Below are 27,397 nucleotides of genomic sequence, written 5' to 3' on the forward strand. Positions count from 1 at the left end.
GTTGGGCGGTTGTTGCGTGCGTCTGCCGGTTGGGCGGTTGCGCGCGTCTGCCGGTTGGGCGGTTGGGCGGTTGCGCGCATCTGCCGGTTGGGCGGTTGGTGCGCTCCTCTGCCGGTTGGGCGGTTGGTGCGCGCGTCTGCCGGTTGGGCCGTTGGTGCGCGCGTCTGCCGGTTGGGCGGTTGGTGCGCGCGTCTGCCGGTTGGGCGGTTGTTGCGTGCGTCTGCCGGTTGGGCGGTTGCGCGCGTCTGCCGGTTGGGCGGTTGGGCGGTTGCGCGCATCTGCCGGTTGGGCGGTTGGTGCGCTCCTCTGCCGGTTGGGCCGTTGGTGCGCGCGTCTGCCGGTTGGGCCGTTGGTGCGCGCGTCTGCTGGTTGGGCGGTTGGTGCGCGCGTCTGCTGGTTGGGCGGTTGGTGCACGCGTCTGCCGGTTGGGTGGTTGGTGCGCACGTCTGCTGGGTGGTCGGTTGGCCCGCCCTGTGGGGCAGATCCTCACCAAATTGCCCCCGCCCTCAACCAGGGCACTCCTGCAGCTTACTATTTGGCTTTGGCTTGTGTTGTCACACATTTAAGTGCAAGGTACCACAAGTCATCCACCTTGCCTCTCCTGTACTGGAGTTTTATGCGATACAACCTTACCCTATTCTACTCTATAAAGGATAGTCACTGCCCCTCTGCATATGTTATGAACAAATTATATGTGAAAGATCCTTAATACAGGAGTAATTCAACTTTTCTCGAACACACAGACAAAGCTAAAGTCTTTTAAACACATTGTCTCTGCATCCCTCCCTACCCCCATTTTCTAGCCACGTAACAATATGTGGTCCATGTGGTTGTCCTTTTTCCACATATTGTTAAATTAATTATAGTTTGTTTACAATCAGAGTTCATGTTATTCTGCAGAGTACTGTAGATGTTGCTCACGATTGGGTGAAAAACGAGTTTGTCTTTTTTTTCAGGTTGGCCAAAAGCCTTTGTCTGTTGCTTGTGATTAATCGGAACACAGAACGAAAAGGAAGAATGTCATTCAGCTGTAGTCATGTTGTGCCATTTTAGCTTTTAAAGTTTGTTCGGCGTCCTTCCAGCTCTGCATTGTCAATTTGTTTTCTCTGCAGTTAATTGATTAATCCATTTTGATGGCAGTGGACATTTTGATCCATTGTAGCATTTTGATTCTATTTACTCTCAAATTTGCTATATACTCTTTTTAACATAGTCGTAGTATTAAACTATACAGTTTCATGTGCGAATGGATTTTTGATATTCGTTTTCAGACCAAAATGTTCCACATATGTACCTGAGGACTAAATGATGCTTCAACAGGAGAGGATTGTTGCTTTTTTTTTGTTTTTGTTTTTGTTGTTTTTGTTTTTGTTGTTGTTGTTGTTGTTTACTGAATCGAGGCTCGTGAAAGAGCTGACATTTACTTCACAAACAAATCAACCAGACAAACAAAATATATAAAAAGAGGGAGCGGAAGACAAGATGGGGAGAGAAGGGGAAGCACACAGACACTTGAGAGCACACAACATTTGAGAGCAGGGAGATGTGTGGAATTGGAGATGTGTGGAACATATGTGGAGATGTGTGGCTTGATTTATAACATGCTCTATTTATTTATTTTTTGTCCCCCATCGCACCGCGGAGCGAAAGGGGGTCTATGGCTTTCCCCTGCGTCCGTGCGTCCATGCATGCATGCGTGCATAAGCGAAGGACCGAATTCTAATTTGGTGTGGGTGCAACCCACGTCAAAATCCAAGATGGCCACCGCCATGTATGTCTGACACCATGTATGTCTGAACCTTGTGAGCGAAATATCTTGAAAAATAAACGAACTACTAACTTCTAATCTGGAGTGTGGGTGTACCGACACATAAGGAAGAACGCTATTGAAAATTGGGTCGCCACGTCAAAATCCAAGATGGCCACCGCCATGTATGTCTGAACCTTGTGAGCGGAATATCTTGAAAAATAAGGGAAGTACCAACTTCTCATCTGGTGTGTGGGTGTATCTCGGCATAAGGAAGAACGCTATTGAAAATTGGGTCACTACGTCAAAATCCAAGATGGCTGCCACCATATATATATCTGAACCTTGTGAGCCAAATATCTTGAAAAATAAACCAACTACTAACTTCTAATCTGGTGTGTGGGTGTATCTACGCATAAGGGAGAACGCTATTGAAAATTGGGTCGCCAGGTCAAAATCCAAGATGGCCGCCACCATATATATGTCTGATCCTTGTGAGCGGAATATCTTGAAAAATAAGGGAAGTACCAACTTCTCATCTGGTGTGTGGGTGTATCTCGGCATAAGGAAGAAAGCTATTGAAAATTGGGTCGCTACGTCAAAATCCAAGATGGCCGCCACCATATATATATCTGAACCTTGTGAGCGAAATATCTTGAAAAATAAACCAACTACTAACTTCTAATCTGGTGTGTGGGTGTATCTACGCATAAGGGAGAACGCTATTGAAAATTGGGTCGCCAGGTCAAAATCCAAGATGGCCGCCACCATATATATGTCTGATCCTTGTGAGCGGAATATCTTGAAAGATAAGCGAAGTACCAACTTCTAATCTGGTGTTTGGGTGTATCTAGGCGAAAGGAAGAACGCTCTTGAATATTGGGTCGCCATGTATGTCTGAACCTTGAGCAGAATATCTTGAAAAATAAGGGAAGTACCAACTTCTAATCTGGTGTGTGGGTGTATCTAGGCCTAAGGAAGAACGCTATTGAAAATTGGGTCGCTACGTCAAAATCCAAGATGGCCGCCACCATATATATATCTGAACCTTGTGAGCGAAATATCTTGAAAAATAAACCAACTACTAACTTCTAATCTGGTGTGTGGGTGTATCTACGCATAAGGGAGAACGCTATTGAAAATTGGGTCGCCAGGTCAAAATCCAAGATGGCCGCCACCATATATATGTCTGATCCTTGTGAGCGGAATATCTTGAAAAATAAGCGAAGTACCAACTTCTAATCTGGTGTTTGGGTGTATCTAGGCGAAAGGAAGAACGCTCTTGAAAATTGGGTCGCCAAGTCAAAATCCAAGATGGCCGCCGCCATGTATGTCTTTCTTTTTTTTTTTTTCTTTTTTTTTTTGTATACAAGATCGAGGCTCGTGAAAGAGCTAACATTAATCACACAAAAAGACAAACCGACACACAAAACACAAAAACCAAGGGGAGCGGCAGACAAGATGGGGAGAGAGGGGGAAGGACACAAAAGAGAGGGGGAAGGACACAAACACAACATTTGAGAGCAGGGACATCGGGAGGACTTGGGGGGAGGTGGGAGAGGAATAAAACATATGAACACTGCAAGGACTCTGGGGTGAATTACCGGGGGTAGAAAAGATCAAGGTTTTCGATGGGGGAAGATAAGAGATGGTGGTGAACAGCTGTTTTAAAGGCCTGGAGGGAGGAGTGGGATTGAAGGGAGTGGGGGAGTTTGTTCCAGAGGCGGGAGAAAAGGGGAATGAAAGAGTGAAGGTGAGCAGAGAGCCTAGACTTTGGCAGTTTAACCATAAGAGGGTTGCAGGCAGATCTTGTGCGACCTGAAGGAATATTGGGGGGACAGAGCACAGAGAGAGCTGGGGGAGCAAGGCCGGAGAGGAGTCGGTAGAAGACAGAAAGACCACCAACCTGCCTGCGGTGAGTGAGTGAAAGGCCCTCGGTGTTGACTACATCGCAGGAGATTCCAATGATTCTGAAAGCTTTGGCCTCAACAGCGTGAAGCCGAGCAAGGTTTGAGGCAGGAGCACCAGCCCAGAGGGGGGAACAGTATTCCATTGAGCTGCGGATGAAAGCCTTGTATGTGGTGAGGAGCTCAGGTGTGCCAAGGAAGGACTTCGCACGACGGAGGATGCCCAGTCGGTGACTGGCTTTGGAGGCCAGCTTGGAAATGTGGTTTTCCCAAGAAAGATCATGGCAGATAGTGAGACCCAAAAGCTTGAGCGACAGAACTTCTTGGAGAGGATTGTTGAGAAAGTAGATGGGAGGGTTGTCCAGTCGGTCCTTTCGGAGAGACATTGTAAGAGTGTGAGATTTGTCAGGATTGAAAGACATGTTCCACTTGTTTGCCTAGTCTGTGATTTTGTCCAGGTCTGCAGAGAGTGAGGAGGCTGCAGACTGCCGATCTGAGGGATGAGGAATGGAGCGACAGAGAGTAGAGTCGTCAGCAAAGAGATAGAGAGGATTTTCAAGAGAGTCAGAGAGATCATTGATGAAGACCAGAAAAAGCACAGGGCCCAGAACACTACCTTGGGGAACTCCAGCCTGAACAGGAAGAGGAGATGAGAGAAATCCATTCAGGGCCACACGTTGACTACGACCAGAGAGGAAGTCCGCCAGCCATGCGTGGAGATTTCCATGGATACCAAAGGAGGAGAGTTTGGTGAGCAGAGCAGGGTGCCAGACCGTATCGAAGGCACGTGAAATGTCAAGGGAGACAGCTCTAATTTCCTGTTTGGTGTTGAGGACCTCCATCCATTGTTGAGAAAGCAGAAGCAGCATGTCCAGAGTATAGTGACCAGGTCTGAAACCAAATTGATGATCAGAGATCAAGCCATTGGAGAAGAGGAAATATTTAATATCTGAAGCAATGATGGATTCCATGACTTGGCTGATAATTGGGAGAAGGCTGATTGGTCTGTAGTTGCTGGGATCTGTTTTTGCACCTTTTTTGTGCAAACCGGTGATGTTGGCTGATTTCCAAGCAGACGGCAGATGACCTTGAGCAAAAGAGAGGGTGAAGAGAACAGAAAGATGGAGTGAAAGAGCAGAAGAACATGATTTTAGGACCCGTGGGCTGATGCCGTCAGGACCAGTTGCAGAATCAGAGTCGAGGGTTGACAGAAACTTTTCCACCTTATCAGGAGGAAAGGACACAGAGTCCAGGAGCAGCTGGGTACGACTGGTTACGGTGGGTACAGAGAGGGATGGGTTTGGGACACAAGATTTAGAGGCAAGCACAGAGTTGAGGCATTCAGCTTTTTCACGTGCGGAGTCAGCCGTTAAGCCGTTTGAGGTGAGGGAGGGGATGCAGGGGGAACAAACACCAGAAACAGATTTGACCAGACGCCACCAGGATTTGGAAGAGGGAGACAGATAAGAGTTCGGTCTTGAGAATGGTGAGATATTGTTTCCTGGCTCTCCTGAGGGTGGACACACACTTGTTTCGGGCTTTGTGAAAGGAAATGAGATTTCCTTCCGTTGGATTTGCTTTCCAGGAGACGAAAGCAAGTTGTTTCAGGGCAACAGCCTCACCACAAGATTCCGTGTACCATGGACGGGAGGAAGGGTATGACAACTGAAGACGAGATGGTATAAATCTGTGCATGAGAGAGAGCAATTTACTTTGAAAGAATTCCCAGGATGAGTTGATGTCAGAGGCGGTTGAGATGGGAGACCAGTCCAGATGATTGATGGCTGCTTGAAGACCGTGCCAGTTGGCCTGAGTGAAATGCCAGACTCGTCGACGCTGAGGAGGCTCTCTGAGAATGGTCAGAGAGATGTCCACTTTGACAAGCACATGATCAAATGAGCCGATTGGAGCAGAAGAAGAGCAGCAGACATTTTCAGGGAAGTTTGTCATAACCAAATCCAGAAGAGAAGATGCTCCGTTGACTGAGATCCGGGTCGGGAAATTGACAGATTGTGTTAGTCCCAGTGAGTCGCAGAAATCCTTTGCTGAAGAGCCATGGCTGGTGAGAGAGGTACCCACACCCAGCCAACTGGCATGGTGACAATTGAAATCACCACATATGAGGAAGAGAGAGTTGGGATGGGTAGATAGAAGTTGGTCCATATTATCAGACAGTGAGATGTAGATGGAGTCATCGCTGTTTGGTGGACGGTACAACACACATATGAACAAAAGGTGGGAGCGAAGGGGAAGCCGTAGCCAAAGGTATTCCTGGGGGTGAGGTGGAGAGAGGGCAGTGGAGGGCGAGTGAGGAAGAGTTTTTTATAAAGATAGCAACCCCACCTCCAGGACGAGGCTCAGGTCTATCATACCGGAGGAGGGAGTAACCTGGGAGAGATACCAAGGCATCAGAGACATCATGAAGGAGGAAAGTTTCTGTTAAGCAGATCACATCTGGTTTGTCAGAAGCAACCTGTATGGAGAGGTCAGTCAAGTTTGAGCGAAGGCCCCGGATGTTTGAGGTCCATACCGTTAATGAAGAGGAAGGGGGAGCATCGGGTCCAGAACAGGGGGGGGGGGGGGGAGGGGTAGGGTAAGATGTGGAAGAGGAGGAAGAGGTAGGGAGAGCTGTTGAAGGTGTGTCAGAGATTTCAGAGATTTCAGAATAGCTTGGAGGAAGGGAAGAATGGGGTGGACAAAAGGTTTGATGGAGATTGGGTGAGGCACAGTGAGGTGTTATTTGAGGAGGGGGAAGAGCGAGGCAGTCTGAACCTTGTGAGCGGAATATCTTGAAAAATAAATGAACTACTAACTTCTAATCTGGTGTGTGGGTGTATCTCGGCATAAGGAAGAACGCTATTGAAAATTGGGTCGCCAAGTCAAAATCCAAGATGGCCGCCACCATATATATGTCTGAACCCTGTGAGCGAAATATCTTGAAAAAATAAACGAACTACTAACTTCTAATCTGGTGTGTGGGTGTATCTACGCATAAGGGAGAACGCTAATGAAAATTGGGTCGCCACGTCAAAATCCAAGATGGCCGCCTTGCGTGTTCCACTTTGTCAACTCGCATCACTTCACCGAATTGGGGACCTCGGCGAAACGCTTGTTTTTGTATACAAGATCGAGGCTCGTGTAAGAGCTAACATTAATCACAAAAAAAACCGACACACAAAATGTACAATAAAGGGAGCGGGAGACAAGATGGAGAGAGAGAGAGAGAGGGAAGCACACAAGTACAACAGCAGAGAACAGGGACATCGGGAGATCTGTGGGAGGGAGAGGGCTTGGGGGGAGGAGGCATGGGAAGGGGGGAGTCGGGGTTGTCTGATGGGGAGGGGAGGGGTACTCTGATGTTCTGACCCTCCTGACTCCTCGCAGTGCTGGGGGATCTTGCATGACGCTTGAGGCACGGAGTGACCGATTCAGCATCGAGGTGTGCAGAGAAACTGAAATGCTGAACTACCTCATCGAGTGCTTTGATAGAGCGTCCATGGAGGAGAGGGATTGCCCAAAGGTGTTGCTCTTTCCCTCACCTCCTTTCTCTCATTTGCATTTTACATTTTCACATACCTGCAATAAAGAGCCACCTATATATATGATGTACACAACATGTATGGGGTACACAGTTCAGCCATACTTTATTATCCCCACATTTTTTGAAAAAAATGGAGGGGGAGGGGGAAAAGCGGAGGGAGTTATTTATTATAATCTGTCTGTCTGTTCGTCCACCACACTATCTCCTCCTAAACGGTTGGGCAGAAATTCATCAATTTTGGTAGTTATGATCACTGCATAGCACAAAGGTGTAAGAGCAGTATCGTATTTGGCCTTTCCCCCTGGGGTGGGGTCAAAAGTCCAAATACCAAAAAAGTGATTATGGGCACATTCTGAAACATTTTTTTTAATGAAACTTTTTATGTGGAATCAACATTGGGGGATGCATGAATTGTAACCATTTATTATTATTATTTGACTCCTGGTTCATGCCCCAGGGGGTGGGGACTTGGACTTGGTCACGCAAGTCAGAATGGGGAATTTTTTTTAACTCAAAATATGACATTGGGTCATTCCTGGTAGAACCTTTCATCGACTTTCAACCCTGATTTAGCTGGGAAGCGTGGGGATTTGCAATGGCGTGCCATTGACTTCACGCTAGTATACAGTATTTTGAAAAGAACAGGCCGTTGTGTGCCTACTTTGATCAAAATTTCAAATTCCATCTTGAATTGAGGGTAGTTTCAGAAACACCTCACAAAAGTTTCTGCATTCATGTTTGGGGTAATTTCATCTGAAAAGGAATTCACTACACGCCATGGATACTGTGATACCCTGCCCTTGTCTTAATCAAGAGTTGATCAAATTAGTTATGATTACCGGTAGGGAGCTTGTGAGGAAATGGAATTTTTTGCACCAGCACTAACGTCGGCCTTGCTGTCCTTTGCAGGCATGTCTCCTGTCCGAAGTGGAGCGGCTTTTGCAGCAGATAAGGACACAATGTGTGGCCCACTCTGTGCTTGTGCTGCAAGGACTGTTTACACATCCCAGGTGAAGGTCTACCCTGCAGGATTTGAGGGTCACCTATTAAATTTTGGCTTTTTGGCATGTTTAGCTTAAGCAATACAACTAATCATTTTTATACTTTTAAAGAGCATTTTGTATTTCTTGATTTAGGATTATGTAATTTTACTTTAGGTAGAGCAAGTGCATTATAATGCTTCATATCTCTTCAGCTAGAATATGTTTCATAGTCCGACAGGGTGGTGCAGAGGTTGTGCGCTTACCTCTCTTGCCGTTTGGTGTGGATTTGTTTCCTGACCTGATTCAAAACTGTTAGATGAGTGAATCATAGTCACAAGGTGCCATGCTCTAAATTGATGTTAGGCTGGGTGTCCTATCCGCTAGCATTCATAGGTGGACGTTAAATATCCCATGGTGTCTTTCGTGAAGAGTCGGCGAATTATCACTGGCACGCTGAGCACATTATAAATTCCTGCCCGGACTACTGCGAAGGTAAAGGGAAACCACCCAATGTGGCACCACTGAACCTGTCTTTGTGCAGAGCACCAAAGACAGACGAATACCAATTCCTTGATCCTGGGCAGTTATTCTAGAAAAAGGAAGCCAGGAAATGTTTTCATTTCCATCTGCAATGATGTGCTCTTTGTTACATTCTGCTTTTGCGCATTTTGCCTCCACTCGCTTTGTTTCCAGGTCAGCTCAGCAACCGTCTCTTCTTGTTCCGTATCTTCTGTGCCGAAACCTCCCACAAGCCTTTGCATCCGAACTTGTGCATACTGCCTCTCAAGATCAAGACACGTTTACCAAGGTGTGACCCAAACATCTTTTTTTCGTTTTGTGAACATTCATTCATAATAGTTCATGGATCTATGCTTTGGATGCATATATTTAGGATTTCCTGGCTGTGACATGATGAAATTAGAAAAACCAATAGAGAATTGTTTTTTATATATTTTAGAAACAATGCCTCCCTTAACTCTCCCTACTCTTTATAGCAGGTTGACCATCCCTCATCATTTTCCCACCACATCATTTTTTTGTGATACAAAACCCAATGGTGGAAAATGTGATATTGACGTTAAACCGAGGCAAGACAGCTTAGAGGTGAGTGTGCATACCTCTAGGCCATCCTGTCAGCCCAAATTTACTCTATGCCATCTGAAAGTTAACATCCACTGCCTTCCCAGTGCATGTTATACAAGTATACTCACTCTGCCATTCCCACCCCCCCACCCCCCTCCTTAAAAGAGTAAACAAAGCTATGCGGCCACACAGGGAAAGGTCTGGCCTGGCTAATGGGCGGTGCTTGAGGCTGGAGGGAGGGGAGAAGGTGTGGCCTGTAGAATGGGCGGCACGTGACAGACAGGAACTAAGCTATATATATATATATATATATATACAGACTTGGCATTTAATATGGAATATTTTTTTTTCCTTGACTTGGGTTTACTTTCTTAACTCAGTCTATCAATCTGGTGAGTTTCTTTTACACTTTGGTGATTTATTTGTTAAAAGAACCATGTCACTGATTGTCTGTCGCAGCAAGAAGTCAACAACAGGATTATATCACAGGTGGCGTGGCAAAATGTACGGACAGGTGCATTTGATGATTGGCTTCACAGTCGGGTATACAAGGGTTGTCGCGTTCTGTATTCGTGGAAAACAACTGCTGCACGTCTCCAAAAGTTATTGCCGCTTCCTCTGGAGATGGTCCGTCAACTCGACAATGCTGTTTGTCATGGAGTGGTGGCTTTACGAAATTACGGCATGAAACAGCGTGCTATTGCTCGGCAGTATGGCATCACTCAAGGTCAGGTGTCAAAGATCCTGAAACGAAATGCTCAGAGGGGTGTCCCTACTCCAATACCGAGGCCAGGACGTCCCCGCAGAACCACAAGGAGGGATGATCGCCAGCTGCACCGGTTAGTCCGCAATGGCCGTACCAAGTCAGCTAATCGGCTTAGGGCTGAGTGGCAGCAACTGACAAATGTGCCTGTATCCAGAAGGCTAGTCAACCAACGACTGGTTCAAGCAGGCTATCGTGCCAGGCGTCCCCTGAGAAAGCCACGCCTGACCAGACAACACCGCCAGCGCCGATTGCAGTGGGCCAGAGAGCACCGTCAATGGCAGCCAGGACACTAGAATCACGTGATCTTCAGTGACGAGTCTAGATTTCTGGTCTGTCGTCAAGATGGCCACGTCCGAGTGCGCAGACAAGTGCATGAAGCCTACAACAAAGATTGTATAGTGCCAAGAGTCCAAGCTGGAGGTGGCGGGGTGACCGTTTGGGCTGCTTTTCATGCAGGGGGCAAAACTGACCTGGTTGTTCTGAATGGAAACCTGAACCAGTTCAAGTACAGGGCCATTCTGGAAGAAACATTGCTTCCATTTGCTCGTGCAGCCTTTCGAGGAAATTTTGTCTTCCAAGATGACAATGCACGGCCTCATCGTGCTCGCATGATCCACACTTTCTTGCTGAACGTGGTGTAGAGCATATGGAGTGGCCTGCCATATCCCTGGATATGAATCCGATGGAGGACTTGTGGGCAGAATTAACGCGTCAAATCGACCACTTGGACCAGCAGCCGACCTCTGTGCGTGAATTGCAGCAGGCTATTGTCACTGCATGGCAAGCGATTCCTGTCCAAACCTTGGCAAATCTCGTGAACAGCATGCCTGAACTTGTACATGCTCTCCTGAATGCTCTTGGGGGTTACAAGAAGTACTGAACTGTAATTTTACTGTCCGTAATCCCAGTCATAATTTAGCTTTTGTTTTTGTTAAAAAAAATTTTGGCTGATGTGCAAAATAAAGAGATACTTCTGGAAAACGTACAGAAGTTTAACACAGTACTGTCCATGAATTGAGTTCGATATCAGTTTACATCACTTTCAAGGATCAATTTATTTGTTTCGAAATGTCAAATGTGGTTTTTGTTTCTTTTAAAGGTCACAGGAACAAAATCTAGAATAATTTCAACATAATTCCAATGAACTTTTGGTTCTAAGACATCTTGAAAAGTAATTTCACCCCCACAAAAAAAATATTCCATATTAAATGCCAAGTCTGTATATGATGATGATATTTCAAAACATTGTTGACGGATTATTACAAAACATGGTGGATGAGTTGGGTAGGTGACAAGAAAAAGCCGATTCGATTTTGGTGAAGGTCCAGATACACATGCGGCTTATCGGTGGGATACAAAATGCAAACTGTCCAGCATGGCAGAGGTATGTGCTCTACCGCTAGTTTCTTCTCGTCACATAATCTAAAAATAGACGTGCACAGTTTCTTTTTTAATGGGTATATCTATATTCGGAGATATATATATATAATATATATATATATATATATATATATATATATATATATATATATATATATATATATATATATATATATATGTATATATATGTGTATATATATGTGTATATATATGTGTATATATATGTGTATATATATGTGTATATATATGTGTATATATATGTGTATATATGTGTATATATATATATGTGTGTATATATATATATATATATATATATATATATATATATATATATATATATATATATATATATTTCATGAAATGTGGGTGGTGCAATAGAAACTGCGAAGGTGCATTATATACTGATATTGCATTTTAATTTGTTGTGTTATTGTGATGTTTTGAGGGACTTGTGTGGTTATAGACTCATCATATACCTCTTGTTGTTGGAACATTTCAACAGGTGTTCACTCCTATATTGCAAGGTCTTTCCCAAGCATGCCAAGAAAGTTCACTGAGCAATGATGGCTTCAAGTACCCCCTGATGGTTAGTGTTTTCATTTCAGGAACTGGGCTTTGGTCATGCACATATGGTACTGATGCTTGCTAAATATGGATTGTTCAAGCTGCATTGCTCTATTCATACAGAAAGTTTCAGGTAGATTTAACCCCAGTTCTTCCCTTGAGTCGACCTCACTGAAAAGGTTGACATTTTTTATTTTCTTTGTGAAGCATCGAATGAACATTTTTCAATATTAAGTGAATATAGTTGTAACGAAAAAGGGAAAAAAATATTTTCAAAATTCAAACATGCAATGATCAAGTTACAAGATTATGATAATTTGATTTAATATTAAAACTACCCTTTAAAATAAATCTGGAAATGATTATTTCTCCCCAAATTAAATGCCAACCTTGTAATTGGTAAAAACTTGACAAGGAACCAGAAGATATATAATTTGTTGCATGTGTTGAGTTTTCCATTTGTTTTCTTTTTCAGCTGATTTTGTCTGGATGTTGATGCATTTTTAATCCATCTTTATATTTTACACTTGCAGGCTCTGGCTGAGCTTTTTGATGTCAAGGTTGGGAATTCTCGGCCTGTGTGCAACTTGGTAAGTCCAAATTATTTATTTTTGAAAACTATTCTTGTGCTAGTAATGCACTGTGCCAACAAAGATTTCCCTCAGTTATGGGGCTCAGAACGATGACTACATTCAAAAGGGGAATTTGACCTTTGCTGTATTACTCCTTAATAATGGCATAAAGGCATATTATTTTGGTGTAGTACAGTGCAAAAATTAACTTCCATAACCGATTTATCAATGCTACCACTGAAAACACCCAATGGGATCACTGAAAACGCACAATGGGACTACTGAAAACAAACAATGGGATCACTGAAAACACCCAATGGGACCACTGAAAACGCCCAATGGGACCACTGAAAACACCCAATGGGACCACTGAAAACACCCAATGGGACCACTGAAAACACCCAATGGGACCACTGAAAACACCCAATGGGACCACTGAAAACGCCTAATGGGACCACTGAAAACGCCCAATGGGACCACTGAAAACGCCTAATGGGACCACTGAAAACGCCCAATGGGACCACTGAAAACGCCCAATGGGACCACTGAAAACGCCCAATGGGACCACTGAAAACGCCCAATGGGACCACTGAAAACGCCCAATGGGACCACTGAAAACGCCCAATGGGACCACTGAAAACGCCCAATGGGACCACTGAAAACGCCCAATGGGACCACTGAAAACACCCAATGGGACCACTGAAAACACCCAATGGGACCACTGAAAACACCCAATGGGACCACTGAAAACACCCAATGGGACCACTGAAAACACCCAATGGGACCACTGAAAACACCCAATGGGACCACTGAAAACACCCAATGGGACCACTGAAAACACCCAATGGGACCACTGAAAACACCCAATGGGACCACTGAAAACACCCAATGGGACCACTGAAAACACCCAATGGGACCACTGAAAACACCCAATGGGACCACTGAAAACACCCAATGGGACCACTGAAAACACCCAATGGGACCACTGAAAACACCCAATGCAATGGGACCACTGAAAACACCCAATGCAATGGGACCACTGAAAACACCCAATGGGACCACTGAAAACACCCAATGGGACCACTGAAAACGCCCAATGGGACCACTGAAAACGCCCAATGGAACCACTGAAAACGCCCAATGGGACCACTGAAAACGCCCAATGGGACCACTGAAAACGCCCAATGGGACCACTGAAAACGCCCAATGGGACCACTGAAAACGCCCAATGGGACCACTGAAAACGCCCAATGGGACCACTGAAAACGCCCAATGGGACCACTGAAAACGCCCAATGGGACCACTGAAAACGCCCAATGGGACCACTGAAAACGCCCAATGGGACCACTGAAAACACCCAATGGGACCACTGAAAACACCCAATGGGACCACTGAAAACGCCCAATGGGACCACTGAAAACGCCCAATGGGACCACTGAAAACGCCCAATGGGACCACTGAAAACGTCCAATGAGACCACTGAAAACACCCAATGGGACCACTGAGAAAACACCCAATGGGACCACTGAGAAAACACCCAATGGGACCACTGAGAAAACACCCAATGGGATCACTGAGAAAACACCCAATGGTATCACTGAGAAAACACCCAATGGTATCACTGAGAAAACACCCAATGGTATCACTGAGAAAACACCCAATGGTATCACTGAGAAAACACCCAATGGTATCACTGAGAAAACACCCAATGGTATCACTGAGAAAACACCCAATGGTATCACTGAGAAAACACCCAATGGTATCACTGAGAAAACACCCAATGGGATCACCGAGAAAACACCCAATGGGACCACTGAAAACACCCAATGGGATCACTGAGAAAACACCCAATGGGATCACTGAGAAAACACCCAATGGGATCACTGAGAAAACACCAAATGGGATCACTGAGAAAACACCCAATGGGATCACTGAGAAAACACCCAATGGGATCACTGAGAAAACACCCAATGGGATCACTGAGAAAACACCCAATGGGATCACTGAGAAAACACCCAATGGGATCACTGAGAAAACACCCAATGGGATCACTGAGAAAACACCCAATGGGATCACTGAGAAAACACCCAATGGGATCACTGAGAAAACACCCAATGGGATCACTGAGAAAACACCCAATGGGATCACTGAGAAAACACCCAATGGGATCACTGAGAAAACACCCAATGGGATCACTGAGAAAACACCCAATGGGATCACTGAGAAAACACCCAATGGGATCACTGAGAAAACACCCAATGGGATCACTGAGAAAACACCCAATGGGATCACTGAGAAAACACCCAATGGGATCACTGAGAAAACACCCAATGGGATCACTGAGAAAACACCCAATGGGATCACTGAGAAAACACCCAATGGGATCACTGAGAAAACACCCAATGGGATCACTGAGAAAACACCCAATGGGACCACTGAAACCGCCCAATGAGACCACTGAAAACGCCCAAAGGGACCACTGAAACCGCCCAATGATACCACTGAAAATGCCCAATGGGACCACTGAAAACGCCCAATGGGACCACTGAAAACGCCCAATGGGACCACTGAAAACACCCAATGGGACCACTGAAAACGCCCAATGGGACCACTGAAAACGCCCAATGGGACCACTGAAAACGCCCAATGGGACCACTGAAAACGCCCAATGGGACCACTGAAAACGCCCAATGGGACCACTGAAAACGCCCAATGGGACCACTGAAAACGCCCAATGGGACCACTGAAACCGCCCAATGGGACCACTGAAACCGCCCAATGGGACCACTGAAAACGCCCAATGGGACCACTGAAAACGCCCAATGGGACCACTGAAAACGCCCAATGGGACCACTGAAAACGCCCAATGGGACCACTGAAAACGCCCAATGGGACCACTGAAAACGCCCAATGGGACCACTGAAAACGCCCAATGGGACCACTGAAAACACCCAATGGGACCACTGAAAACACCCAATGGGACCACTGAAAACACCCAATGGGACCACTGAAAACACCCAATGGGACCACTGAAAACACCCAATGGGACCACTGAAAACACCCAATGGGACCACTGAAAACACCCAATGGGACCACTGAAAACACCCAATGGGACCACTGAAAACACCCAATGGGACCACTGAAAACACCCAATGGGACCACTGAAAACACCCAATGGGACCACTGAAAACACCCAATGGGACCACTGAAAACACCCAATGGGACCACTGAAAACACCCAATGGGACCACTGAAAACACCCAATGGGACCACTGAAAACACCCAATGGGACCACTGAAAACACCCAATGGGATCACTGAAAACACCCAATGGGATCACTGAAAACACCCAATGGGACCACTGAAAACACCCAATGGGACCACTGAAAACACCCAATGGGACCACTGAAAACACCCAACGGGACCACTGAAAACACCCAACGGGACCACTTATATTTGCATGCTTCTTTTTTAGCTTGCTCATTGGTCCCCTACACAGAGGGAACCATATGTTTGCTCTCCGTCTCTCCGTCCCATTTCTGCACTCTTTTCCATAACCCTTCAACATGTTCAACTGAAACTTGGCACATGGCTTTATTATGATAAGTTACAGAACACATTTTAATTTCGGAGCGTTTTGCCAATTTTTCAGTGTTATGCTATTTTTGCTTTGAAGAAGAACATCAATTGGGACTGGTAGGGGACTTGTATTGCAAACCAATTTTCTCTCTTGTTGGCTTTTATCAAGACACTGCTGAAGTTTTGTAGGATCAGGTTTTAGCTCGCATAATCAGACAAAATCTTAATGCTGTCCCTCAACATTTTCTTTCAGATGTCTTCCTTGCCGTCTTGGCTTCCGGAAGCAGAAACTCAAGGTGTTGGCCGGGAATTGCAGCTCCTATCCTGCCTTGGACCTGTCTTCTCTTTATCTCCCTTTGCTGAAGATGATGTAAGAATTGTACCAAGTTCAGCCTGAATGCCTCAACGTGTGTGTGTGTGTGTGTGTGTGTGTGTGTGTGTGTGTGTGTGTGTGTGTGTGTGTGTGTGTGTGTGTGTGTGTGTGTGTGTGTGTGTGTGTGTGTGTGTGTGTGTGTGTGCGTGCGTGCGTGCGTGCGTGCGTGCGTGCGTGTGTGTGCGCGCGCGCGTGTGTAACACACATACATAGGTATGTACGTGTTGTTGGTTGTTACCTCCATATGCAGGTTTCAGAAGGTGGAAATAAGTCCTCCCGGGTCTCAAAGTATATCCACCTCAGTTTCACTAAGGGATCATGATTCATGGACCAGTTTGTGAAGTTTTCTTATTCTCAAACTTTTGTTCCGAGGGCTCTTTTGAAGATCATCACCAAACTTTGACAGCCTCCAACTGCAATTTGTTTGTCTTAATATTCCCTGGGATGGTTTTTAAGATCTCAAAGGTTTTTTTTTTGTTTATCATTCCCGTTGCTCCAATAATTTAATCACTGGTACAATTTTGGCGCTTTCAGTTTCCAGGATCTTTACTTCATTTTTGAGGTCTTGGTATTTGGTCATTTTCTTGATTTCTGTGTTGTTTCGGCCAAAAGTGCTGGGGACTGACGCCTCAATTAGCAATGCTTTTTTTTTCTTTTTTTGTACTTCTTCTATATCCGGCCACAATGTTTTCTATGTTCACGCTTAATGGGTCATACATGAGCATTACTTCCTCGATTTCAATGATAGCTTATGGTTCATGTTTCCACGAGGTTCTGGAACTGGGATATTGAAACTTTTGCAAATGTGCCAGTGGATTACTCGACATGTCAGAGCAGCTGAACACCCAAAGGCACAACAAAGTATGAGTTTTTGTTTTTTTACATCCTGATAGGAGGTGGTTTGTACTTTGTTTCTACTTTGCAGAACCGACCCATGTCTGACTCGGTCTCGCCATTTTCCTATATCCAATGGTGTCGTGTCCATGGTCATGGGCATTTTAAATTATTCACTCTCGATCCCTCTTCTTAGCCATTCCAAAGAGCCTTCTTTGTGTACAACCAATCTGTCCAACTCCTTTTTTTTTTTTTTTTTTGGACACCACACCTTTCCTATGCCATCTCCAGGCATTGCAAATCGTCATTGCTGGGCACCGAAGGGGGCTCGGCAGTGACGCACGCTGAAAGGGAGGACTCAGTTTTCACTCTGGTTGTTTGTTTTCTTGTTTGTTGTACACCGCACCTTTCCTATGCCATCTCCAGGCATTGCAAATCGTCATTGCTGGGCACCGAAGGGGGCTCGGCAGTGACGCACGCTGAAAGGGAGTACTCAGTTTTCACTCTGGTTGTTGTACACCGCTCCTTTCCTATGCCATCTCCAGGCATTGCAAATCATCATTGCCGGGCACCAAAGGGGGCTCGGCAGTGACGCACGCTGAAAGAGAGTACTCAGTTTTCACTCTGGTTTCTTTCTTGTTTGTTTTCTTTCTTTGTTTGTCCGGGTGATATCTCAGCCATCCTTTGAGCTAGGAAGCTGAAATTTTGACACAATAGTGAGAAAGTGCTTTTTCAAAAACGGTATTTTTTTTTTTTGATTAATCAATAAATTGAGGAGTTATTTAATTATTAGTGATTAATTAAGTACTTATTTAATTAATCAAATTTCCTTTCTCTTCTGACCATTAACTCAGGCACCTTTTGAGTTAGGAAGCTGATATTTGGACATGCCAATGACCAGGTGATTTGGCTGCAAAGGCTATTTTTGATTTATTAATTAATCAATTAATCGATTAATTATTTAATTATTCGATTAAAGACAAAAACAATTTTTTTTTTCTACCTACAGATTCTGATGAAATGGTGATGGCTTATGTGTTCTATGACCGAATTGATCAATAAATTAATTTTTTAATGATTATTATTTATTTCTTTTCATTATTAATCATTTATTTCTTTTCTTTCTCATTTGGCCAATATCTCAGGCACCTTTTGAGCTCGGAAGCTAATATTTGGACATGAGTGACCAAGTGATGTGGCTATCAAGGATATTTTTGATTTATTGATTAATCAATTAATCGATTAATTATTTATTGATGAATCGATTAATTAATTATTGGTTAATCAATTAATTATTTAATTTTTTATTCATGACTTATTTAATTAAATTTCAAAAAGATACATCTTCGGATGAAGCACGAGTGGTTTAGTTATGCTATTAGCCAATTTATTGATTAAGAAAATATTTTGTGATAATCTTTTATTGATTTTAATTATACAATTAATCAATCAATTAATTGTACACCTCTCCCTCCCAATGCAGTCTCTAAGAGCTGCACTGCGGTATTGCCGGGCGCTGTAGGATATTTAATTATTTGGCATGGGGGCGGTGTACTTTGAATGTATGTGTACTTGTTTTCTTTCTTGTTTGTTTTCTTTCTTGCTTTCTTGTTGTCTTGTTTGTTTGTCTGGGCGATATCTCAGCCATCCTTTGAGCTAGGAAGCTGAAATTTCGGCACAAGAGTGAGCAAGACCTTTATCAAAAACGGTATCTTTTGTTTTTTTGATTAATCAATTAATTGAGGAGTTATTTAATTATTAGCGATTAAATAAGTACTTATTTAATTAATCAAATTTCCTTTCTCTTCTGACCATTAACTCAGGCACCTTTTGAGTTAGGAAGCTGATATTTGGACATGCCAATGACCAGGTGATTTGGCTGCAAAGGCTATTTTTGATTTATTAATTAATCGATTAATTATTTGATGAATGACAATTTTTTTTTTTTTTTGAAGTTACAGATTCTGATGAAATGGTGACCAGTGGTTTATGTGTTCTCTGACTGAATTGATTAATAATTTAATTTTTTTATGATTATTATTTATTTATTTTCATTATTAATCATTTATTTATTGTACACTGCACCTTTCCTATGCCATCTCCAGGCATTGCAAATCGTCATTGCTGGGCACCGAAGGGGGCTCAGCAGTAACGCGCGTTGAAAGGGAGTACTCAGTTTTCACTCTGGTTGTTTGTTTTCTTGTTTTCTTTCTTGTTTGTTTGTCCGGACGATATCTCAGCCATCCTTTGAGCTAGGAAGCTGAAATTTCGGCACAGTAGTGAGCAAGTCCTTTGTCAAAAACCATATTTTTTGTTTTTTGATTAATCAATTAATTGAGTTATTTAATTATTAGCGATTAATTAAGTACTTATTCAATTAATTAAATTTCCTTTCTCTTCTGACCATTAAGGTGATTTGGCTGCAAAGGCAATTTTTGATTAATCAATTAATCGATTAATTATTTAATTATTCGATTAATGACTAAAAAAAATTTTTTTTTTAAAGTTACAGAATCTGATGAAATGGTGGTGGTTTATGTGTTCTCTGACCGAATTGATTAATAATTTAATTTTTTATGATTATTATTTATTTATTTTCATTATTAATCATTTATTTATTTTCTTTCTCATTTGGCCAATATCTCAGGCACTTTTTGAGCTCTGAAGCTAATATTTGGACATGAGTGACCGAGTGATGTCGCTATCAAGGATATTTTAGATTTATTGATAGATCAATTAATCAATTAATCGATTAATTATTTAATTATTTGATTAAGTACTAAAAAAAAATTTTTTTTTTTCAGTTGCAGATTCTGATGAAATGGTGGTGGTTTATGTGTTCTGTGACCGAATTGATTAATAATTTAATTTTTTAATGATTATTATTTCGTTATTTTCATTATTAATCATTTATTTATTTTCTTTCTCATTTGGCCAATATCTCAGGCACCTTTTGAGCTGGGAAGCTAATATTTGGACATGACAGTGACCAAGTGATGTGGCTATCAAGGATATTTTTGATTTATTGATTAATCAATTAATCAATGAATCGATTAATTATTTAATTATTCGATTAATTACTAAAAAAAAAAAAATTCCCCCAGTTACAGATTCTGATGAAATGGTGGTGGTTTATGTGTTCTGTGACCGAATTGATTGATTATTTAATTTTTTAATGATTATTATTTATTTATTTTCATTATTAATCATTTATTTATTTTCTTTCTCATTTGGCCAATATCACAGGCACCTTTTGAGCTGGGAAGCTAATATTTGGACATGACAGTGACCAAGTGATGTGGCTATCAAGGATAATTTTGATTTATTGATTAATCATTTAATCGATTCATTATTAATTGATTAATCGATGAATTACTTATTGATTAATCAATTAATTATTTAATTATTTATTAATGACGTATTTGATTAAATTTCTATAAGATACATCTTCGGATGAAGCACTAGTGGTTTTGTTATGGTATTAGCCAAGTGATTAAGAAAATATTTTGTGATAATCTTTTATTGATTTTAATTATACAATTAATCAATCAATTAGTGGACACCTCTCCCTCCCAATGCAGCCTCTATGAGCTGCACTGCGGTATTGCCAGGCGCCGGAGGCGCCCCGGTAATGCCGCGCTGTAGGATATTTAATTATTTGGCATGGGGGCGGTGTACTTTGAATGTATGTGTACTTGTTGTACACCGCACCTTTCCCATGCCATCTCCAGGCATTGCAAGTCGTCATTGCTGGGCACCGAAGGGGGCTCGGCAGTGACGCACGCTGAAAGGGAGTACTCAGTTTTCACTCTGTTGTGCACCGCTCCTTTCCTATGCCATCTCCAGGCATTGCAAATCGTCATTGCCGGGCACCGAAGGGGGCTCGGCAGTGACGCACGCTGAAAGAGAGTACTCAGTTTTCACTATGGTTGTTTGTTTGTTTTCTTGGTTGCTTTCTTGCTTTCTTGTTTTCTTGCTTTCTTGTTTGTTTGTCCGGATGATATCTCAGCCATCCTTTGAGCTAGGAAGCTGAAATTTCGGCACAGTAGTGAGCAAGTCCTTTCTCAAAAACGGTATATATTTTATTTGATTAATCAATAAATTGAGGAGTTATTTAATTATTAGCGATTAATTAAGTACTTATTTAATTAATCAAATTTCCTTTCTCTTCTGACCATTAACTCAGGCACCTTTTGAGTTAGGAAGCTGATATTTGGATATGCCTATGACCAGGTGATTTGGCTGCAAATGATATTTTTGATTTATTAATTAATAAATAAATCGATGAATTATTTAATTATTCGATTAATGACAAAAAAAATTTTTTTTTTTAAGTTACAGATTCTGATGAAATAGTGGTAGTTTATGTGTTCTCTGACCAAATTGATTAATAATTTAATTTTTTTATGATTATTATTTATTTATTTTCATTATTAATCATTTATTTATTTTCTTTCTCATTTGGCCAATATCTCAGGCACCTTTTGAGCTGGGAAGCTAATATTTGGACATGAGTGACCAAGTGATGTGGCTATCAAGGATATTTTTGATTTATTGATTAATCATTTCATCTATTAATTATTTATTGATTAATCGATTAATTATTTATTGAGTAATCAATTAATTATTTAATTTTTTATAAATGACTTATTTAATTAAATTTCTAAAAGATACATCTTTAGATGAAGCACGAGTGGTTTAGTTCTGCGATCAGCCAATTGATTATGAAAATATTTTGTGATAATCTTTTATTGATTTTAATTATACAATTAATCAATCAATTAGTGTGCACCTCTCCCTCCCAACGCAGCCTCAATGAGCTGCACTGCGGTATTGCCGGGCGCCGGAGGCGCCCCGGCAATGCCGCGCTGCAGCATATTTAATTATTTGGCATGGGGCGGTGTACTTTGAATGTATGTGTACTTGTTGTACACCGCTCCTTTCCTATGCCATCTCCAGGCATTGCAAATCGTCATTGCCGGGCACCAAAGGGGGCTCGGCAGTGACGCACGCTGAAAGAGAGTACTCAGTTTTCACTCTGGTTGTTTGTTGTCCACCGCTCCTTTCCTATGCCATCTCCAGGCATTGCAAATCGTCATTGCCGGGCACCAAAGGGGGCTCGGCAGTGACGCACGCTGAAAGAGTACTCAGTTTTCACTCTGGTTTCTTTCTTGTTTTCTTTCTTGCTTTCTTGCTTGTTTGTCCGGACGATATCTCAGCCATCCTTTAAGCTAGGAAGCTGAAATTTCGGCACAATAGTGAGCAAGTCCTTTGTCAAAAACGGTATTTTTTTTTTTTGATTAATCAATAAATTGAGGAGTTATTTAATTATTAGCGATTAATTAAGTACTTATTTAATTAATCAAATTTCCTTTCTCTTCTGACCATTAACTCAGGCACCGTTTGAGTTAGGAAGCTGATATTTGGACATGCCAATGACCAGGTGATTTGGCTGCAAAGGATATTTTTGATTTATTAATTAATCAATTAATCGATTAATTATTTAACTCGATTAATGACCAAAAAAATTTTTTTTTTAAATTTACAGATTCTGATGAAATAGTGGTAGTTTGTGTTCTCTGACCAAATTGATTAATAATTTAATTTTTTTATGATTATTATTTATTTTCTTTCTTGTTGTACACCGCTCCTTTCCTATGCCATCTCCAGGCATTGCAAATCGTCATTGCCGGGCACCAAAGGGGGCTCGGCAGTGACGCACGCTGAAAGAGAGAGTACTCAGTTTTCACTCTGGTTTCTTTCTTGTTTTTTGTTTTCTTTCTTGTTTGTTTGTCCGGGCGATATCTCAGCCATCCTTTGACCTAGGAAGCCGAAATTTCGGCACAATAGTGAGCAAGTCCTTTTTCAAAAACGGTATTTTTTGTTTTTTGAATAATCAATAAATTGAGGAGTTATTTAATTATTAGCGATTAATTAAGTACTTATTTAATTAATTAAATTTCATTTCTCTTCTGACCATTAACTCAAGCACCTTTTGAGTTAGGAAGCTGATATTTGGACATGCCAATGACCAGTTGATTTGGCTGCAAAGGCTATTTTTGATTTATTAATTAATCAATTAATCGATTAATTATTTAATTATTTGATTAATGACAATTTTTGTTATTTTTTTTAAGTTACAGATTCTGATGAAATGGTGGTGGTTTATATGATCTCTGACCGAATTGATTAATAATTTAATTTTTTAATGATTATTATTTATTTATTTTCATTATTAATCATTTATTTATCTTCTTTCTCATTTGGCCAATATCTCAGGCACCTTTTGAGCTCAGAAGCTAATATTTGGACATGAGTGACCAGGTTATGTGGCTATCAAGGATATTTTTGATTTATTAATTAATCAATTAATCAATGTATCGATTAATTATTTCATTATTCAATTAATTACTAAAAAAAAAATTTTTTCCCCCAGTTACAGATTCTGATGAAATGGTGGTGGTTTATGTGTTCTGTGACCGAATTGATTGATAATTTAATTTTTTTATGATTATTATTTATTTATCTTCATTATTAATCATTTATTTATTTTCTTTCTCATTTGGCCAATATCTCAGGCACCTTTTGAGCTCGGAAGCTAATATTTGGACATGACAGTGACCAAGTGATGTGGCTATCAAGGATATTTTTGATTAATTGATTAATCATTTCATCGATTCATTATTTATTGATTAATCGATGAATTACTTATTGATTAATCAATTAATTATTTAGCTTTTTATTAATGACGTATTTGATTAAATTTCTAAAAGATACATCTTCGGATGAAGCACAAGTGGTTTTGTTATGGTATTAGCCAATTGATTATGAAAATATTTAGTGATAATCTTTTATTGATTTTAATTTTACAATTAATCAATCAATTAGATGTACATCTCTCCCTCCCAATGCAGCCTCTATGAGCTCCACTGCGGTATTGCCGGGCGCCAGAGGTTGCCCCGGCAATGCCGCGCTGTAGTATATTGAATTATTTGGCATGGGGGCGGTGTACTTTGAATGTATGTCTACTTGTTTTTTGTTTTTTGAATAATCAATTAATTGAGGAGTTATTTAATTATTAGCGATTAATTAAGTACTTATTTAATTAATCAAATTTCCTTTCTCTTCTGACCATTAACTCAGGCACCTTTTGAGTTAGGAAACTGATATTTGGACATGCCAATGACCAGGTGATTTGGCTGCAAAGGATATTTTTGATTAATTAATTAATTAATTAATCAATTACTCAATTAATTATTTAATTATTCGATTAATGACAATTTTTTTTTTTTTTTTTTTAAGTTACAGATTCCGATGAAATGGTGGTGGTTCATGTGTTCTCTGACCGAATTGATTAATAATTTAATTTTTTATGATTATTATTTATTTATTTTCATTATTAATCATTTATTTATTTTCTTTCTCATTTGGCCAATATCTCAGGCACCTTTTGAGCTCGGAAGCTAATATTTGGACATGAGTGACCAAGTGATGTAGCTATCAAGGATATTTTTGATTTATTGATCAATCAATTAATCAATTAATCGATTAATTATTTAATTATTCGATTAATTACTAAAAAAAACAAAAAAACAATTCAGTTACAGATTCTGATGAAATGGTGGTGGTTTTTGTGTTCTGTGACCGAATTGATTAATAATTTAATTTTTTCATGATTATTATTTATTTATTTTCATTATTAATCATTTATTTATTTTCTTTCTCATTTGGCCAATATCTCAGGCACCTTTTGAACTGGGAAGCTAATATTTGGACATGACAGTGACCAAGTGATGTGGCTATCAAGTATATTTTTGATTAATTGATTAATCATTTAATCGCTTAATTATTTATTGATTAATTGATTAATTATTTATTGATTAATCAATTAATTATTTATTTTTTTATTAATGACTTATTTAATTAAATTTCTAAAAGATACATCTTCGGATGAAGCACGAGTGGTTTAGTTATGCGATTAGCCAATTGATTAAGAAAATATTTTGTCATAATCTTTTATTGATTTTAATTACACAATTAATCAATTAGTGTACACCTCTCCCTTCCAATGCAGCCTCGACGAGCTGCACTGCGGTATTGCCGGGCGCCTGAGGCGCCCCGGCAATGCCGCGCTGTAGGATATTTAATTATTTGGCATGGGGGCGGTGTACTTTGAATGTATGTGTACTTGTTTTCTTTCTTGTTTGTTTGTCCGGGCGATATCTCAGCCATCCTTTGAGCTTGGAAGCTGAAATTTCGGCACAATAGTGAGCAAGTCCTTTGTCAAAAACAGTATTTTTTGTTTTTTGATTAATCAATAAATTGAGGAGTTATTTAATTATTAGCGATTAATTAAGTACTTATTTAATTAATTAAATTTCCTTTCTCTTCTGACCATTAACTCAGGCACCTTTTGAGTTAGGAAGCTGATATTTGGACATGCCAATGACCAGGTGATTTGGCTGCAAAGGCTATTTTTGATTTATTAATTTATCAATTAATCGATTAATTATGTAATTATTCGATTAATGACTAAAAAAAATTTTTTTTTTTTAAGTTACAGATTCCGATGAAATAGTGGTGGTTCATGTGTTCATTATTAATCAATATTAATCAATTAATCAATGAATCGATTAATTATTTAATTATTTGATTAATTACTAAAAAAAAAAATTCCAGTTATAGATTCTGATGAAATGGTGGTGGTTTGTGTGTTCTGTGACCGAATTGATTGATAATTTAATTTTTTAATGATTATTATTTATTTATTACTTTCCGGCAAGTTTGTTGATCTGTTCGTTACTTGCCGGAAAAAATTCCGGCAAGTATGTTGATCTGTTCGTTTGTCTGTTTGTCTGTCTGTCTGTTTGTTTGCAGCACTACGTCTACACCGTTGCACGTAGAATCGCCAAACTTTGCACCAGTATTGGTCTTGCCCGGGAATAGACTGTGCCCAATTGATGACGTCATCGGTCACGTGGTTCGGCCGCCATCTTGGAAAAACCGAAAAACTTTGCACCTCCATATCTCCGAAAGTGCTGAACCGAAAAAATTGAGACATGGCTCATTGCAAAGAACTCTCCATGGGGAATAAAATATGTTAATGATGACGTCATCGGTCACGTGGTTCGGCCGCCATAATAATAATAATAATAATTCATTTATTTTGTATAGCGCTTTTCCAGAAGCCCAAAGGCGCTTTGACAGAGTGGAAAACATAATGCATAACAATACATGAAAACAACAATTGCAAAAAGACAAGAATCAATGGGGAAATATTTAAAGCAAAAGGAGGGAGAAGGAGAAGAGATAGTCAGGGGTTAAATGCTGTGGGTTGAATGTTGAATGCAGTGTTGAACAGGTGGGTCTTTAGTGATGTTTTGAATGTGGTGAGTGAGGAGGAGTCTCTGATGGTGTGAGGTAGTGAGTTCCAGAGGGTGGGAGCAGCGATGGAGAAGGCCTGTCCCCCCAGGATCTGAATTTGGTCCGGATGGAGGGGGTCAGGAGGTTGGTACCAGCAGAGCGGAGGTTGCGGGTGGGAGGATGCCATCTTGGAAAAAACGAAAAACTTTGCACCTCCATATCCCCGAAAGTGCTGAATATAAAAAATTGAGACATGGCTCATTGTAAAGAACTCTCCATGGGGAATCAAATATGTTCATAATGACGTCATTGGTCACGTGGTTCGGCCGCCATATTTGTCCTAAATGGCCAATAAAAAAGTACATTCCGGCAAGTCCTCGGTCTCTGACCGATTTTTCATCTGTCTGTCTGTCTGTTTGCAGCACTGCGTCTACACCATTGCACGTAGAATCGCCAAACTTTGCACACATATTGGTCTTGACCTGGAATAGACTGTGCCCAATTGATGACGTCATCCGTCACGTGGTTCGGCCGCCATCTTGGAAAAACCGAAAAGCTTTGCACCTCCATATCTCCGAAAGTACTGAGCAGAAAAAATTGAGACATGGCTCATTGAAAAGAACTCTCCATTGGGAATAAAATATGTAAATGATGACGTCATCAGTCACGTAGTTCGGCGGCCATCTTGGAAAAACCGAAAAACTTAG

General features: G+C 41.1%; 1 protein-coding gene across 3 annotated transcripts in view; it reads left to right on the forward strand.

The window, feature by feature from the left end:
* UBE4B (ubiquitination factor E4B) overlaps positions 1–27,397 on the forward strand; it is a 167,722-nt gene that overhangs the window by 61,612 nt on the left and 78,713 nt on the right. For all 3 annotated transcript variants that reach the window (XM_068112397.2, XM_068112398.2, XM_068112396.2), the window contains 6 exons: positions 7,039–7,174; positions 8,105–8,205; positions 8,872–8,986; positions 11,910–11,993; positions 12,505–12,561; positions 16,374–16,490. In XM_068112397.2, the coding sequence (XP_067968498.2) occupies positions 7,039–7,174; positions 8,105–8,205; positions 8,872–8,986; positions 11,910–11,993; positions 12,505–12,561; positions 16,374–16,490 (610 nt within the window). The remainder of the gene's footprint in view (positions 1–7,038; positions 7,175–8,104; positions 8,206–8,871; positions 8,987–11,909; positions 11,994–12,504; positions 12,562–16,373; positions 16,491–27,397) is intronic.

The sequence above is a fragment of the Myxine glutinosa genome, chromosome 4 (assembly GCF_964187855.1).
Source record: "Myxine glutinosa chromosome 4, kmMyxGlut1.1, whole genome shotgun sequence".
NCBI classification, from domain to species: Eukaryota; Metazoa; Chordata; class Myxini; order Myxiniformes; family Myxinidae; genus Myxine; species Myxine glutinosa.